Genomic DNA, 13,431 nt, shown 5'->3' with positions numbered 1-13,431 from the left:
TCAATTAAATCCAATTCATCTCTTATCCATTTCTCATTCAAAACAATCATTCTTTTTCTCACTTACTCTCTACCTTATCCATCTTCTAACATATACATTCAAATTTTGTAATTGCTTTCATGTCTCCTGCTATATAATTTTTGACTTAATGAAATACTTTGTTATAACAAAATAGAAATCATATAAGTTACAAATTTTAATAATTAACATAATTTTATTTGTTGATAATTTTATTACTTTATATATTACATATAGAGAATTAAGTTTATTTATTACTCATCACATCAACATAAAAATTGAAGTTATTGCGCTTGTCAAGATCTTTATTTTGTTGCTCTAACAAGATCCTCTTGTAATATTGCTTGAAGTCATCATTTGTAAACATATGTTTGCCTTTCTTTAACTTGGGTTGGACAGGTTTAGGTACCGGAATGGTGGGATTAAAAACCATTTGAGTACTATCAAATTGTTGATATAGTTCGTGTGCATTTCTGTAAAGATTTATATATTTAAAATAACTTTTTGTATTTTGAATATTCTAATAATATATAATAATGTTCTCAAGTTTTTAAATATAGTAAAGTTTAAAAAGAAACAAAAGTTATATTCATAAAGAAATGTTTTAGAGATTCTCTTATACTGTAATTATGTTTTACACTCAAACAGTACAGAGGGAGAAAAAATTATTTTAATTTAAACTTAATTTAAAATTATTAAATCATATAATACTTACAACTTTCCAATTTCTGTGGGTAACGATCCGTCACCAGTAGCGGGCACGCCACTGGCAATATGTAATGCCATTTTTCTCACAGTTGGATGATAATGCCTAGTCAGCATTGTTAATTCGTATAAAGATGTACATGATGCATTACAATATTCCGGATCATCAAGTTCAGGATTATATTGCCCGGAACCAGTTATTGTGTCTGTATCTAATAAAATATCCAAAACCGAAGTCAATTGGAATGTAGTTTTAATTGTGCCTAACGTGGCCAAAGTGCCGTGGTGCAACAAATGTAAACTGCTAGTCAGTAATCGTTTAACAAAAGCCATTAAACGTTGTTGACTCATGTTGCGACGTCGTTTAACGAGCACCTCATCAAGAGTGTTCAATATAATTGCATAGTCTGGATGATTTTTACCAGCATTAACTGCCAACATATTTTTATAGAAATGCTGATAGAATCTTATGGGATCAATATTTAACACTTCGCCTTGTCCCGATAATATAACAAATATGGTATGTATGCAGTGTAGTTGCTCACGATACCCTAAATCCATTTCTTCCAATATATTGTTGAGCACATCAATTAGATCAGCGAAAAACTCTAAATTTATTACGTGCGCAAATCTGTTTTGATTAAATGATATTGTATGAAATATTATCATAGGTTGAAATATTTTGTTTTAAAGTAAACTTACTCTGCCAAGCCCTCCAAAATAGCGCTTAATAATTTAGATGTTGGATCGTTCTTCAGTATACGGAAGTAGATTGTGAAAACCATTTTCACAATTTCGGTCAGTTTGTAGTGTTTTGTTTGTTTGTTTTCTTCGGCTCGCGTTTCCTCCAATTCCTTATTTACTTCGGTAAGTTTTTTTCGTCGCTTCCGTTCTTTCTTAGAGAGGTTCATCAAACGCTGTCTATGCGCCTCCAATTTCTTCTGTTTTAGCTCATTTTCCTTTTCGGCATCTAAATTAACATTTTTTAATTGCAATGCGAGAAGGCATGTGACACAATCTAAATGTACAAGCTGATTCTTAGTTTTGATTAAATTGTTAATCCGTCGCACAATGAAAAGCGTCATGTCCAATTTTTTGTCGGTGGCGAAAACTGTGCGAAAACAGGTATTAACAGCAGCACGCATAGTGCCATAATTTGAGTTTAACATGTAGACTAGAAGCTGTGCAACGTTTTTAACATAATTGAAATATGGATGTGCAGTAAGTATGTCACACATACATTGCACAGCTACTTCAGCCATTTTAATAGCTTGCGGAGTTTTACGTCCGTAACCACGTTTAGTGACCGCAGCTGTTAACTTTTCTAACTTTTGCAAAAATTTTTTGAATTGTTGCAACAAAGCTGTTTCGAACTTTACGCGTTCCAATGTAGCCTTACGAACTGTAACAAGTAAAGTTATTAAAATTTAATCATTTAAACGTATGCAGTCATCATGTACCTGTTTGCATTTTGGTATCAACCTGACCCACCCGATAGTCCGGCAATATGTCTTTAAATAGTTCTGTTATCGATATGGCAGCTACTTTACGTACAGTTAGCAAATTTTGCGCCCCCGCAGGATTCATTTCATCCATTAGTTCATAGAGTGCATTAAAGTTACGCATTTTATCTTCTGGTTTCTCAAGAATACCAGAACAAATAATGCCAATACGATATTTTTGTCGTTCGATTTCTTGCTGCCTCGCGATAAGTAAATCTGTAGTGGAAATCAACTTAACTTCTGCCGGTTTAGCAGCATATTCATCATTAAGTACATCATCGTCACTATCTTCATAAACAGATTCGTCTTCTTCTCCTACGATATACTGAGAACTTATATCATCATTTGGGGGCTTTTCAACTTTTGGTTTCAAATCTACTTCTGTAGTTCTAGTAATAATTTCACCTTCACGACTTTTAATAGGTAATAAATTAATTTTAACTTTTTTCGCTTCGAGTTCCTTAACACTTTCACTAGCATACGCTTTCTCTAAACCTACGGCAATCTTTTGGTCCTCACCAGTACTGGCATGTTTACGTTTCCGTTGACGATTTGCTCCTTTTAATTGCAAAAATTCCAAATCTTCTCCTTCCAACATGTCGGCAACATTTTCCAACAATTGTTCATCATCTTCATCATCGTCATTATTGCCATTTAAAGGATGTAAACCTAACGATTCACGTTTATTTTGTTTTCTTTTTTGTGCCAAATTGTCACGTTTACGCGCTTTTTGCAAAAATATATTTTGAGACTTCTCCTTAGCCGCTTTTTGTTGCGTTAATTTGTGCTGTTGTTGTTTTGAAAGCGGAGTCTTCTTGGACTTTAAGTGCGCTGCACGTTTGACGGAGCTGATTTTTACTTTTTTCTGTAAAAGATATTGCATTATATGAGGTTTGTAAAATTAATTTAATTACTTACAGTTCCCATTTGTTTATAAGAGTTTCTTGGTAAAACTTGTAGATTCACTTTTAAATTAGCACATGGTGGATATACGTTTAGTGCTGCCAACTTCATTTACAATGTCTTCCAATAATTTGACAGTTCGTGTGTCAAAATATACAATCCACTAAAAAATATGTAAACAAAACAATGGAAAGAGTTTCGCGAATGTTACCACGAATATTTGGTTAAAATATATATTTATTTACTTAAAGAAATTGTAGTAATAACAACACCGTCTGATAGTTGATTGCATAGCAATATTAAATATAACTTTCAATTCCAAGAGAATAATAGTTGGGGAAAAAATTTTCGTTTTCGCTTTATAATATAACCACAGTAAAATGTCTGATGATGAGGATTACATGTCGGATAAATTTTTAAAGAGGTAATATATTTTGTAACGCTTTGCTGATTTCGCACATTGTATTTAATTATTGTTCTTAGTTTAGAAGCGCCAGCAACTACACTTATACAAAATCGTGCAAAAAAACGTGAGATTGATATAGCGAAAAGGAAAGCTGATAGTATAAATAAACAACGTGAAGAAAGTAAAAGATTTAAGTCCACTTACACTAATGAGAGCCTACAAGAATCATTAAAACGACCTTTACAATCTGACAACAAAGGATATCAGCTGTTAGCGAAAATGGGTTACAAACCTGGTCAAAGTCTGGGAAAAATCAATGTAGATAACGAGAATGAAAGTAAAAAGCTAACAGAACCTATTGGTATAAGTATTAAGGAAGACCGAAGTGGTCTAGGTAGAGCTGCTGCATTAAAAGAATTAAAAGAGAAGCGATGTGAACTCATAATGCAACGTTTACGAGAAGAAGCTGGTGCGACGACAACCGCTGCTGATTATCGAAAACGTGTCACAGAGAAAGCTGAAGAACGTTATTTACAAACTGCTTTAAAGTAAGACCAATTATTACAAAATAAATTTGGCATATATTAGTTTTCATATTGCATTTTTTTAGACGTTGTCAAACTACTTGCGCTAATTTGGATATGCAATCTCGTATAAGTCAACCAGATATTGCTTGGTTTTGGCCGGAATGTGATACCGAAAAAACTGATTCTCCAGAAGACGATGTAGAAGAAACTCAGTCAAGTGCGTCAGATGATGAAGATATCACACAATATACAGTTGCTGAGAAGGTTGATTTGCTGACCAGTTACTTGCGTACTTCATATTTGTTTTGCTATTGGTGTGGTGTTCGATACAATGACAAGAATGATTTAGAAAGTAATTGCCCAGGTTTAGGACGTGATGAACATTGAGCAGTTTTTATTATAAAATGCAAACATACAAGTCAAGTTACATAAAAAATTTAAAATGCTAACATAAACTTTATACTATTAAGTAGATATATAAACACACATATTTGCACAAACAAAAAAAAATTTGCTTTTAATAAAACTACAAAATACCTTATCTAGAATTATAAGTATATTTGCCTGCTAAACGCGTTGGTCGTACTTTTGTATAAGATCATGTGTTTTTTCTATAACACTGTATATAAAGGGACGCTCCATAGGGTCCATGCGTAACATATATTCAATAAGCTCATGCATATCCTTGAACGATAGTGAATTTAAAATTTGCGTCTTTTGTGTTATTGTAGACATAAATAGAAACTTACTTGAGAATAAATGGAATCATCTGGAATGTTTATATTACCACTAAGTACTGCTAATGCCACACTATCACCCTTCTCATAAATTGGATCGAACGGACAATGAAAAAAGCATATTGCATATAAAACGCAACCAAGACTCTTCAAGTAAATTCATAATAATAATACACAATAATTATTTATATTTATTACCAATTTACCCATATATCTGTGCGTTCATCAATAGTGCAATATGATTTCACGGAGAACAGCTCAGGTGCTCGATACACTATAGAACTTCTTTCCTCAGCCTCATCTTGCAATCTTTGCGCTTCTGTTTGGCCACATATTTGCAACCTCGCCTCTGTCATAGAGCCTAAATCTACAATAATCGGCTCAAATGTATCAGACAAACAAATGTTAGCAGTTTTTAAATCACGATGCGCTAATGGTACCGGTTTTGTTTCATGTATGGCCTTAACTCCTTCACATATACCCAAAAATATTTGCAACACTTGTCCTTCTGGCATGTTATCTTGTTTACGTGCACGCAATTGCAAGTGATCGAATAATGAACCATTTTTAAAGAACGGCAAGACAATATACAAAATGCTTGTTGTATTTATGACAATATCAGCTGAACCTTTCAATTCGTAGTCAACAATTTTAATAACATTTTCAGAATCAATTTTTCGACAATTTTCTATTTCACGCAATGCGATATTTTGGTCTTCGATGGAATGACACGTAATCCGTTTTATAGCATACAAACGTTTAGTTGCATCACTTTCTGCAAGGTCAATGAGACTGAAGCCGCTGATAGTATAAAAGATATTTTTTGTTACATATATGTTTTACGCTTTGAGATAAGAGTTAATTTAATATTTAACTTACCCCTGTGCTAAACGATCTCTGATTATGTATTTGCTACCTTTAATGGTAATTGTCTCCTTTGAGCAGAAGCAACCTCTCATTAATATTAAATTCCATCCTAAACTATTCATACTTTAACTACTTACGACTATATTAAATTATTACAGTCTAAAACTATAAGTAAAAACACAAACAATTAATTTGGAATATGTAAATAATCTCAATGAGATCAAATCCGTTTTGACAACTTGTTGTGGTTTGTGGATTCTAAAATATCAGCTGAATATGCTTGCAGGGTGTTTCGTCAAATACATTTCAATGTGAGTGTATAGCATTTATTTATTTGCGACTATTATCACTCCAGATTTATTTCACTTCTATCGGATGCCAACTGTTATAAAATAGTTTTAGTCTTTCGAGAAAAAATGTTCGCTCTTATGGGATTTTGCAAATTAGATTGGGACTCAACCACGGTTGCCACTTGAAAATTTTTTTCTGTACCAAAATTGGTTTAAAAAGGTACCATTTCTGTAAAAAAAGGTCCAAAAATTTTCTATTGTCTTTTTATAAGAAAATACAATTTATATAAAATGTACAAAAAGTATAAAACAATACAATATCCACAATAAAGTTGGGTCGCCGAAAATGTACCATTTTTTGAACATGAGTACCAGAGTACCAAACCGAAAAGAAAGTACCAATTTTGGTACTAAAGTACCATAAGTGACAACCGTGGACTCAACAGTTGATGATAACACTTAATAATATAGTACATACAATATAGTATTTATTTGAAATGCACAAGCAACAACATAATAGTCTCAATATGAGATCAATAACAATTGTAAGTATATTATTCTCAATTTATGTATATTACGTTATTCTTGGTGTTTATTTATGTGATGCTTCAATCAATTGAAACTACCATATTAGAATAAATAGAAACAAAAAGCAGCCACCGGTCTGTAAGCCATCAATAGCAAAAATCCTATTCCAGTAATCACGAGCAGATAAGAAAAATCTGTAAAGATTTGTAAGAATTTAAACTCATATGGCATAGAATCTGAACAAGAAGTGAAAGAAAGAAGTAGGAGCAAATTGAATATATATTAAATCAATTATAAACTAGACGTTCTAGATCATAGTGACCTCGATTATAGAGCGATTATAAACGAAAAAACACTTGGATCTCATTGAGATAGATAGAAAGTAATTGCGGAGTTTATGGTTTAAAGCATGATTGGAGTATTGAATTATCAGAATGATTATGACAGAGGAATTACGATAACAGGTAAAGTATATTCTAACAAAAAAATTAAGTAACTATTACATTGACTTATTTGGAAAAAAGTTATGGTTTGCATTGTTAATTAATACAGTCATAAAACTCCCATTCTAAAAGTCCGCATTTATCAGGCAATGAACCCACATTAAACAAATTTTTCTTTTCTTTTGATTGCCCAAAATTTTTAATTAATCAAATTTTTAAGGTGTATAACTTCAGTAAGAATTAAGCCTCCTGAGGACCGCCTTAGGCGGTCTAGAATAAATCCGAAGTTTAACGATTTTATTATCGTCTACGTAACATGGCCCTCCTCGGGAATTGCCACCTGGACGTGGTGAGAAGGTTCAGTAGTTATTCTTCGAGCGTTGCCGGCGGTGGTATGCCACTGATAGGGCCTCCTTTGCCAGTATGGTCTAATGAGCGGTTGCAAAAGGCGTCTGTTCCCCAGGTTAGGAGCGACCTATTTAAAAATGACCTGTTACTAAGTGCAAAGCTAACAGGACTGACATTGCACTTGGAACTCATCATCTGGGCTTTCCTCCTTTCTTTAACTATTTTCTGGAAATAAAACATGATTCTAAATCCGATGGAATTACAGTCTCCAAGTGGTACCCGTACTTATACAGCGAATCCACCTGCTTCGGCAGTACGTACAACGGATTTGGAGGTGCGATACTCACCTTTAAACAGAATCTCTTAGTTAGGTACAACTGTAACCACTATGGTCCCCTGCAGAATGGGGGAAAGAATTCATCCGCGGAGGCGACTTAAATCCCCCAGTGCCAGTCTGGCTCTTATGTAAGAAGTGCATATGGTAGTGAGTGCACACGGCACTCGCGACATCTGACAAGAGATGATCCGATCTGGTACTACGGCGGTCAGGGGCCCGCAGCTTCGACTGCTCTGACCATTGGTGTTGGATTCGTAGTGGCTACAGCCCAAATTGTAGCAGAGGTTTAAAATGGGCCTCGCATTGCACCAAGGTGGAAGATATGACTTACATAAATATCTTCATTGGTACCGGCAGAATAGAGCAGGCTATTCCAATGGGGCGTTGATTAAGGCTTTGTATCAATACGTATGTTTTTGAACAGCGTGGTATTAAGTCTTCACGTCAGAAAATCACGATAAAAATGTCTAGATTCTGTAACCACTATGGCCCAATGGTATGAAGAAGAACAATATGGTCCTAAAGGTAGTTCCTATTCCAACTGAGGGATAAGATGGTTCTGGGTACTACTACCGCTATTATTATTTTTGTTGTTGTAATGTGCACGTTTAAATTGACTCATACCAATTGAAGAAGTCATTTTTCTTCAAATAATTTTTAGAATTATTTTTTGCATTTGAATGACTCTTTTTGTTGTTCTTTGCAGCTACACACCACCAAAAGATTATACATACATGTATGTTTATATGGCTCACGCTGTATCATTATGTATTCATGCAAACAGCTGTTCTCATATACAACATTTCACGTTTTCATATTCTAGTAAAATTTTTCCAAGAGATAATTTTTGTGTTCAATTAACCACAATAACAACTTTTTACTAATGCCAATGAATGATGAATTATGGCAGGACTTTTGCAGCATATCAACCGATCCACCTGATAGACGTAGTAAATGTGAACAATGCAAGTAAGTTTACTAAATTATTTTTATTCATATGTTCTAATGTTTTAAATAATATCCTTTAAATAGACGACCAATGGTGGTATGCTGGTGTGTTTCACTGCCTAACCCTAAAATAGAAACTAAATCATCTATTGTAATATTACAACATCCAGCTGAGGAAAAACGCTCACTGCGTACTGCATTAATGCTACAACTTGGCTTAGCACCAGGCAAATGCACTGTCTATAAGGGCAAACGGTTTCCTTCAGCAAAAAATCATGCCGAATTAGAACCAATATTGAGCTCACCTAATTCATTACTTTTATATCCGAGCAAAGGTTCTGTGGCAATTGAGACAATCGCTTCAGCTACTGCCAATAAATCGCATGCAGAATACACGCTAGTATTGATAGATGGTACTTGGCCACAGGCTAAATCAATTTATGCCAGTAGTCCTGCTTTACATAGTATGCGTCAAGTGAAATTAATAGCTGTGGGCGTTAGCGATTATATTATACGTACTCAACCCACAGAAGGTTGCTTGAGCACACTAGAAACAGCTGCACAAAGTTTAGCTGTTCTCGAGGGAAGACCTGATTTACGTGATATACTCGTAAAACCATTACATACGCTTTGCAAATATCAACTTGAAAATGGTGCTGTCGAACATCAGTCAAAGGAATATCGTATACGAAATAAACAATATCCTAAACAAATTGGGAAACGTTTAAATCGGTTGCTCAATTATAGCACAATTTGCGGCATGGACGCTGATGAAAATATTATAGATGCTAGAGAAAGAATAGAACAAAATACGTGAAATGAAATGTTGGAGAAATTCTGATTCTGATTATGTATTGCTTTCGTTATTATTAAAGAGTAATTTGGTATAAGCTTCAATTTTATAACGGATATTTCTTGCAATCCAAGCGAGTTTTTAATTTGAAAGCATAACAGATACGATGGAATAATAATTTTAATTGACTAAAGTCGAAGCCACAAATAATTGTTATAATAACATTCTATTTTAGAAAACAGCTGTAAATAGTCGGAAAAACTGTTAGCTGCAATCTATAATGATTTATGATTTATATAAGAAAATGACAATATCGTCAGCAATAATCAGTAAAGAAATACATTTCAGTGTGGTGCTTATCCTAGCTAAAAATTGTAACCATACAAAGTGACCGTTCCAGAAGCTGCCAGATATCTCTCCTATATTCACTCATTTTTAAACAATCAAATTTCGCTTACCTCCTTCGAGAGAATAACAAAAATAATAACAACAGTGTTTCACAACGGATATAAAAAAATCTAGTATGTTTACTCAGTACTAATGAACTAATATCTTACATGCATATCTGATTGTCTATTTATCCGGCATTTAACCTCATTTAAGGAATAACATATAAGGATGCTGCTTTGAACAAATTCTGAAATGATAACATCACGACTGTAAAATTGTAAAAATAAATAATAATATTTCTTTTCATCAGGACTCATAGAAACCATTTCAATTAAAAGTGATTTTTATACAGAAAAGAAATAAGATATACCAAAATTAATAGAATAATATAACAAAAATCAATAATTCCGACTCTCTTACAATAAATTAAATTTGAATGGTTCTATTGGAAACATGAATTTTAAAAACATTTCACGCAGGCGTTATAGACCAATCATTTTTAATACACAATTTTATGGTTGTACCATATACGAAGAGCTTTGTATGAAATTCATTAATCAATAATTAGCTTAAATAGTTGATTACGATTAATTACAATAGCAACCAGAGTCAGCTTCCTTTTAATAAAATGAAGCGAATTTATTTTTCTGGATATATGGATTATATAAACAGTCACGCCGGAAGCTGTAGTGCAAACAATTAAATTTAATATATACTCTTAAATGTATTTATTTACATATATATTTTTAACAATTTTAATGAAAAACTTGCAACTAGACGCTATACACAATTTTTACAATTTAATATTATACTTGGATTTAATAGGATAATCTCGCGTAATTTACTAAATACAAACGATTTTGTTTAGTTGCATCCATGATTATTAATTAAACGCTACGTTGTTTCAGTTTTAAGTACTCAAATAGACATGCGGAAATGTGTTATTTTCTCTCAATAAATTAAGTTAAATCGCACAAAGTTTATTAACATTATTTTATAGAAGCTTTTATCGAACTTAAAATTATTAATGATTTTGTTTTTATGATTATTTTAACGATTATGCAAACGAATATATACATTATTTCATAATATAATATATAGTTAATTAGTTTTGTAATTTATTTTAATTATTCAAATTTAGTTTCTAATATTCATAAAATATTATTGTTATTGTCTAAAAAAATATTTTAAATATATTTTTAATAATTAATTTCTGTAACAACATACATTAGTAAAATTTTTCTAGTTTCTAATTCTCTTAAAACAATGATGTTATTTATATAAGTAATTATATTTTAATTAATCTTACAACAGCTGTAATTAATTATGTTAATTAGCATAAGATTACTTCGGATTAAAACTAATATTTTCAATCAGTTTTATTATGACATTTATATCTGAACCAAGATCGAAATTATATAAACTGTGCATTTATTTTGTAAACTTCGCATTTATTTGTATTCTAAATATAATTTAAATATGTCAAATGATTATTATAACTTATAATGAGAATTATGTATACATTTTTTTTTCATTTCGGAATATAAATAAAACTTTAACACATAATTTCATATTTTCTTGAGCACATAAGTGTATATATGAAATAATACTTATAAAAGGACATAAGACAACATTAAAGCATAACTGTATGAACAGATTACTAGAGCTATCGAATGTACTGTACTATTAGTGATCGGACGTTAAAAGTAATTTAAATATAACCATAATAAATAATATTTGATCATTGGAAGTACTTTAATACTAAAAATATTATTAGTCAAGGATCTTACAAGAAGTTTCAGGAACATTTGAAAGGATTACATATTCCTATTAGGTATATCATTAGATATACATGAATGATAAACTATTCTCTTTATATAAATAGTTGGCTTTTGTTGATGCTTATTAATGGTCCAATAGTTATTCATTTAAAATGTCGATTAATCTGGTTTGTGATTACATATGTTTTTATATACTCTAGCTTCATCATAATAGCACAAAATTGAGCTTTATATAATCATGTAACTAGGGACGTGAAAGGCTAAGTCTCAATAAATATGTTTTTTATTAATGCATTATGTCATGACTATAATACTAATAAAATTATTGTCAATCTTGCATTTTATCTGGAAAATGATTCCCCCGAAGTAAATTTTTAGTTATCAAATAGAAAATAAATAATTTAGAGAATAACCAATTATATATTTTTCTATCATTATTGTGGTGCGCTCACCTTAAGGTTTTTAAAAGTACTTGGACCCACCAAGGTTTTTTTCTGTAGCTTCTCAATTCAATGTAATATAATATCATTTTGATATTGAACTCGTAGATTACTTTTCGTCAATCTGCTTAAAACTCGTATATGCTAGTGTGAGTATAACCAGTAAACTATATTTTCATATTAACTTATATAAATATATTGACAATGGTAAAAAAAAACTTCAATGCAGTTCCCAAATTCTAGAAATTTATTAAAAAGAGTTAAAATTATATGATACTTTCTAATAAAAATATATGCAAATAGTCTTGTAAGCAATGAAATGAAAATTAAGGTAAACCCATAAATACTCTTAATACTAATATGTTAATTAATATATGTAACATCGATAAGATATTATGTTTTTCATATTTAATATCAAATTTTATTTTTCATACTTAAATATACCTTTAATCGTTATAAAAAAAATAATTCATTTCAAAAATATAAATTTAAATAAAAATAAATTTATTATTTACAAATAAATTTATTATATTATATATATAGTTTATTTAACCTAAGCGGTTAAATATACATGGAAAATATAATAAAAATGTGGAATCTCATATCCAGTTTAGTGTAATTTATACTTTTTGTCAAAATATTATACTTTTTGCAATAAAGCGTATATATTTGCCCAATTTTGATAAAAATTTTACATATATATTTTCAAACCTTAGTTTGAACGGTTAATTTTGTTCCCATAAACATATCAAATTTAAATGACATCCTCAGGGATCTGAAGATTAATCCGATTAATCATAAAATATAGAGCCCTGATTATTTACGAAAACTGACAAGCTTACCAACATTGTGCAATCGAATTTCAAAATGATTACAGGCTCCTCGAGGAGGTATACAGATCAGAGGTCAATTATTGCTTACTCTGATGAAGTGATTAACAATAATCCAGTCAAGGCGTAGAAGGGTTACAAAGAAACCTCGGTGTTAATAGAGAGTAAAAGTGCTCACACAAGTGTACTATAACTCAACTAGTCTCAACATAATAATAATAAAACATTGCATTAAACTAGATAAATCAAATCATTTTCTTTGTCTATAAAAAATATTATTTTGGTTTTATATAAACAAAGGTAAAAAAACTAGTACAAAATTCTATATTTTAGGTGTAGTATACAAAAAAATAATTTTACAGTATGAATTGTCTACATCTAAATTTAAACCATCGTTCCATAAAATGTCAATTACTTAAAAATTAATTTAGTCATTAACGATAGACAGCAACGTTAACTGTTTTAATATTGTATTTTAAAAAGATCTGCTCCTGACACATAGACTTGAATGGTAAATAGATACGGAACGACGCTGATTCAAAAAGTTGCTACGGTTGATAGGATGGACTTAATTAAGACTAACAGTGGACAATATTATTAATAACTAATATAAAAAATATATATAATAAGAAATAATA

The 13,431-nt window shown here is 31.1% G+C and overlaps 4 protein-coding genes across 4 annotated transcripts; 2 read left to right on the top strand and 2 right to left on the bottom strand.

Annotated features, from left to right (window-relative positions):
• Positions 1-238: 238 nt before the first annotated feature.
• LOC119678463 (nucleolar complex protein 3 homolog) lies at positions 239-3,266 on the bottom strand. Its single transcript, XM_038090300.1, has 5 exons — positions 3,144-3,266; positions 2,184-3,090; positions 1,426-2,125; positions 734-1,354; positions 239-491 (listed from the first exon to the last, which is right to left on the bottom strand). Exons 1-5 carry the CDS (start codon positions 3,237-3,239, stop codon positions 266-268), a joined length of 2,550 nt encoding a protein of 849 aa, XP_037946228.1. The 5' UTR covers positions 3,240-3,266; the 3' UTR covers positions 239-265.
• Positions 3,267-3,462: 196 nt separating this feature from the next.
• On the top strand, positions 3,463-4,463 carry LOC119678465 (G patch domain-containing protein 11-like). Its single transcript, XM_038090302.1, has 3 exons — positions 3,463-3,552; positions 3,612-4,082; positions 4,145-4,463. The coding sequence occupies exons 1-3, from the start codon at positions 3,509-3,511 to the stop codon at positions 4,446-4,448; spliced, it is 819 nt and encodes a 272-aa protein (XP_037946230.1). The 5' UTR covers positions 3,463-3,508; the 3' UTR covers positions 4,449-4,463.
• A 152-nt stretch (positions 4,464-4,615) lies between these two features.
• LOC119678464 (serine/threonine-protein kinase 16-like) lies at positions 4,616-5,880 on the bottom strand. Its single transcript, XM_038090301.1, has 4 exons — positions 5,678-5,880; positions 5,005-5,599; positions 4,811-4,945; positions 4,616-4,745 (listed from the first exon to the last, which is right to left on the bottom strand). The coding sequence occupies exons 1-4, from the start codon at positions 5,785-5,787 to the stop codon at positions 4,629-4,631; spliced, it is 957 nt and encodes a 318-aa protein (XP_037946229.1). The 5' UTR covers positions 5,788-5,880; the 3' UTR covers positions 4,616-4,628.
• Positions 5,881-8,401: 2,521 nt separating this feature from the next.
• On the top strand, positions 8,402-10,158 carry LOC119685947 (tRNA-uridine aminocarboxypropyltransferase 2-like). The gene is made up of 2 exons (XM_038100361.1): positions 8,402-8,580; positions 8,644-10,158. The coding sequence occupies exons 1-2, from the start codon at positions 8,495-8,497 to the stop codon at positions 9,374-9,376; spliced, it is 819 nt and encodes a 272-aa protein (XP_037956289.1). The 5' UTR covers positions 8,402-8,494; the 3' UTR covers positions 9,377-10,158.
• The last annotated feature ends 3,273 nt before the right edge of the window (positions 10,159-13,431 follow it).

The sequence above is a fragment of the Teleopsis dalmanni genome, chromosome 2, assembly GCF_002237135.1.
Source record: "Teleopsis dalmanni isolate 2A chromosome 2, ASM223713v2, whole genome shotgun sequence".
Taxonomy (NCBI): Eukaryota; Metazoa; Arthropoda; class Insecta; order Diptera; family Diopsidae; genus Teleopsis; species Teleopsis dalmanni.
This window is presented reverse-complemented; position numbering and strand designations above follow the sequence as displayed.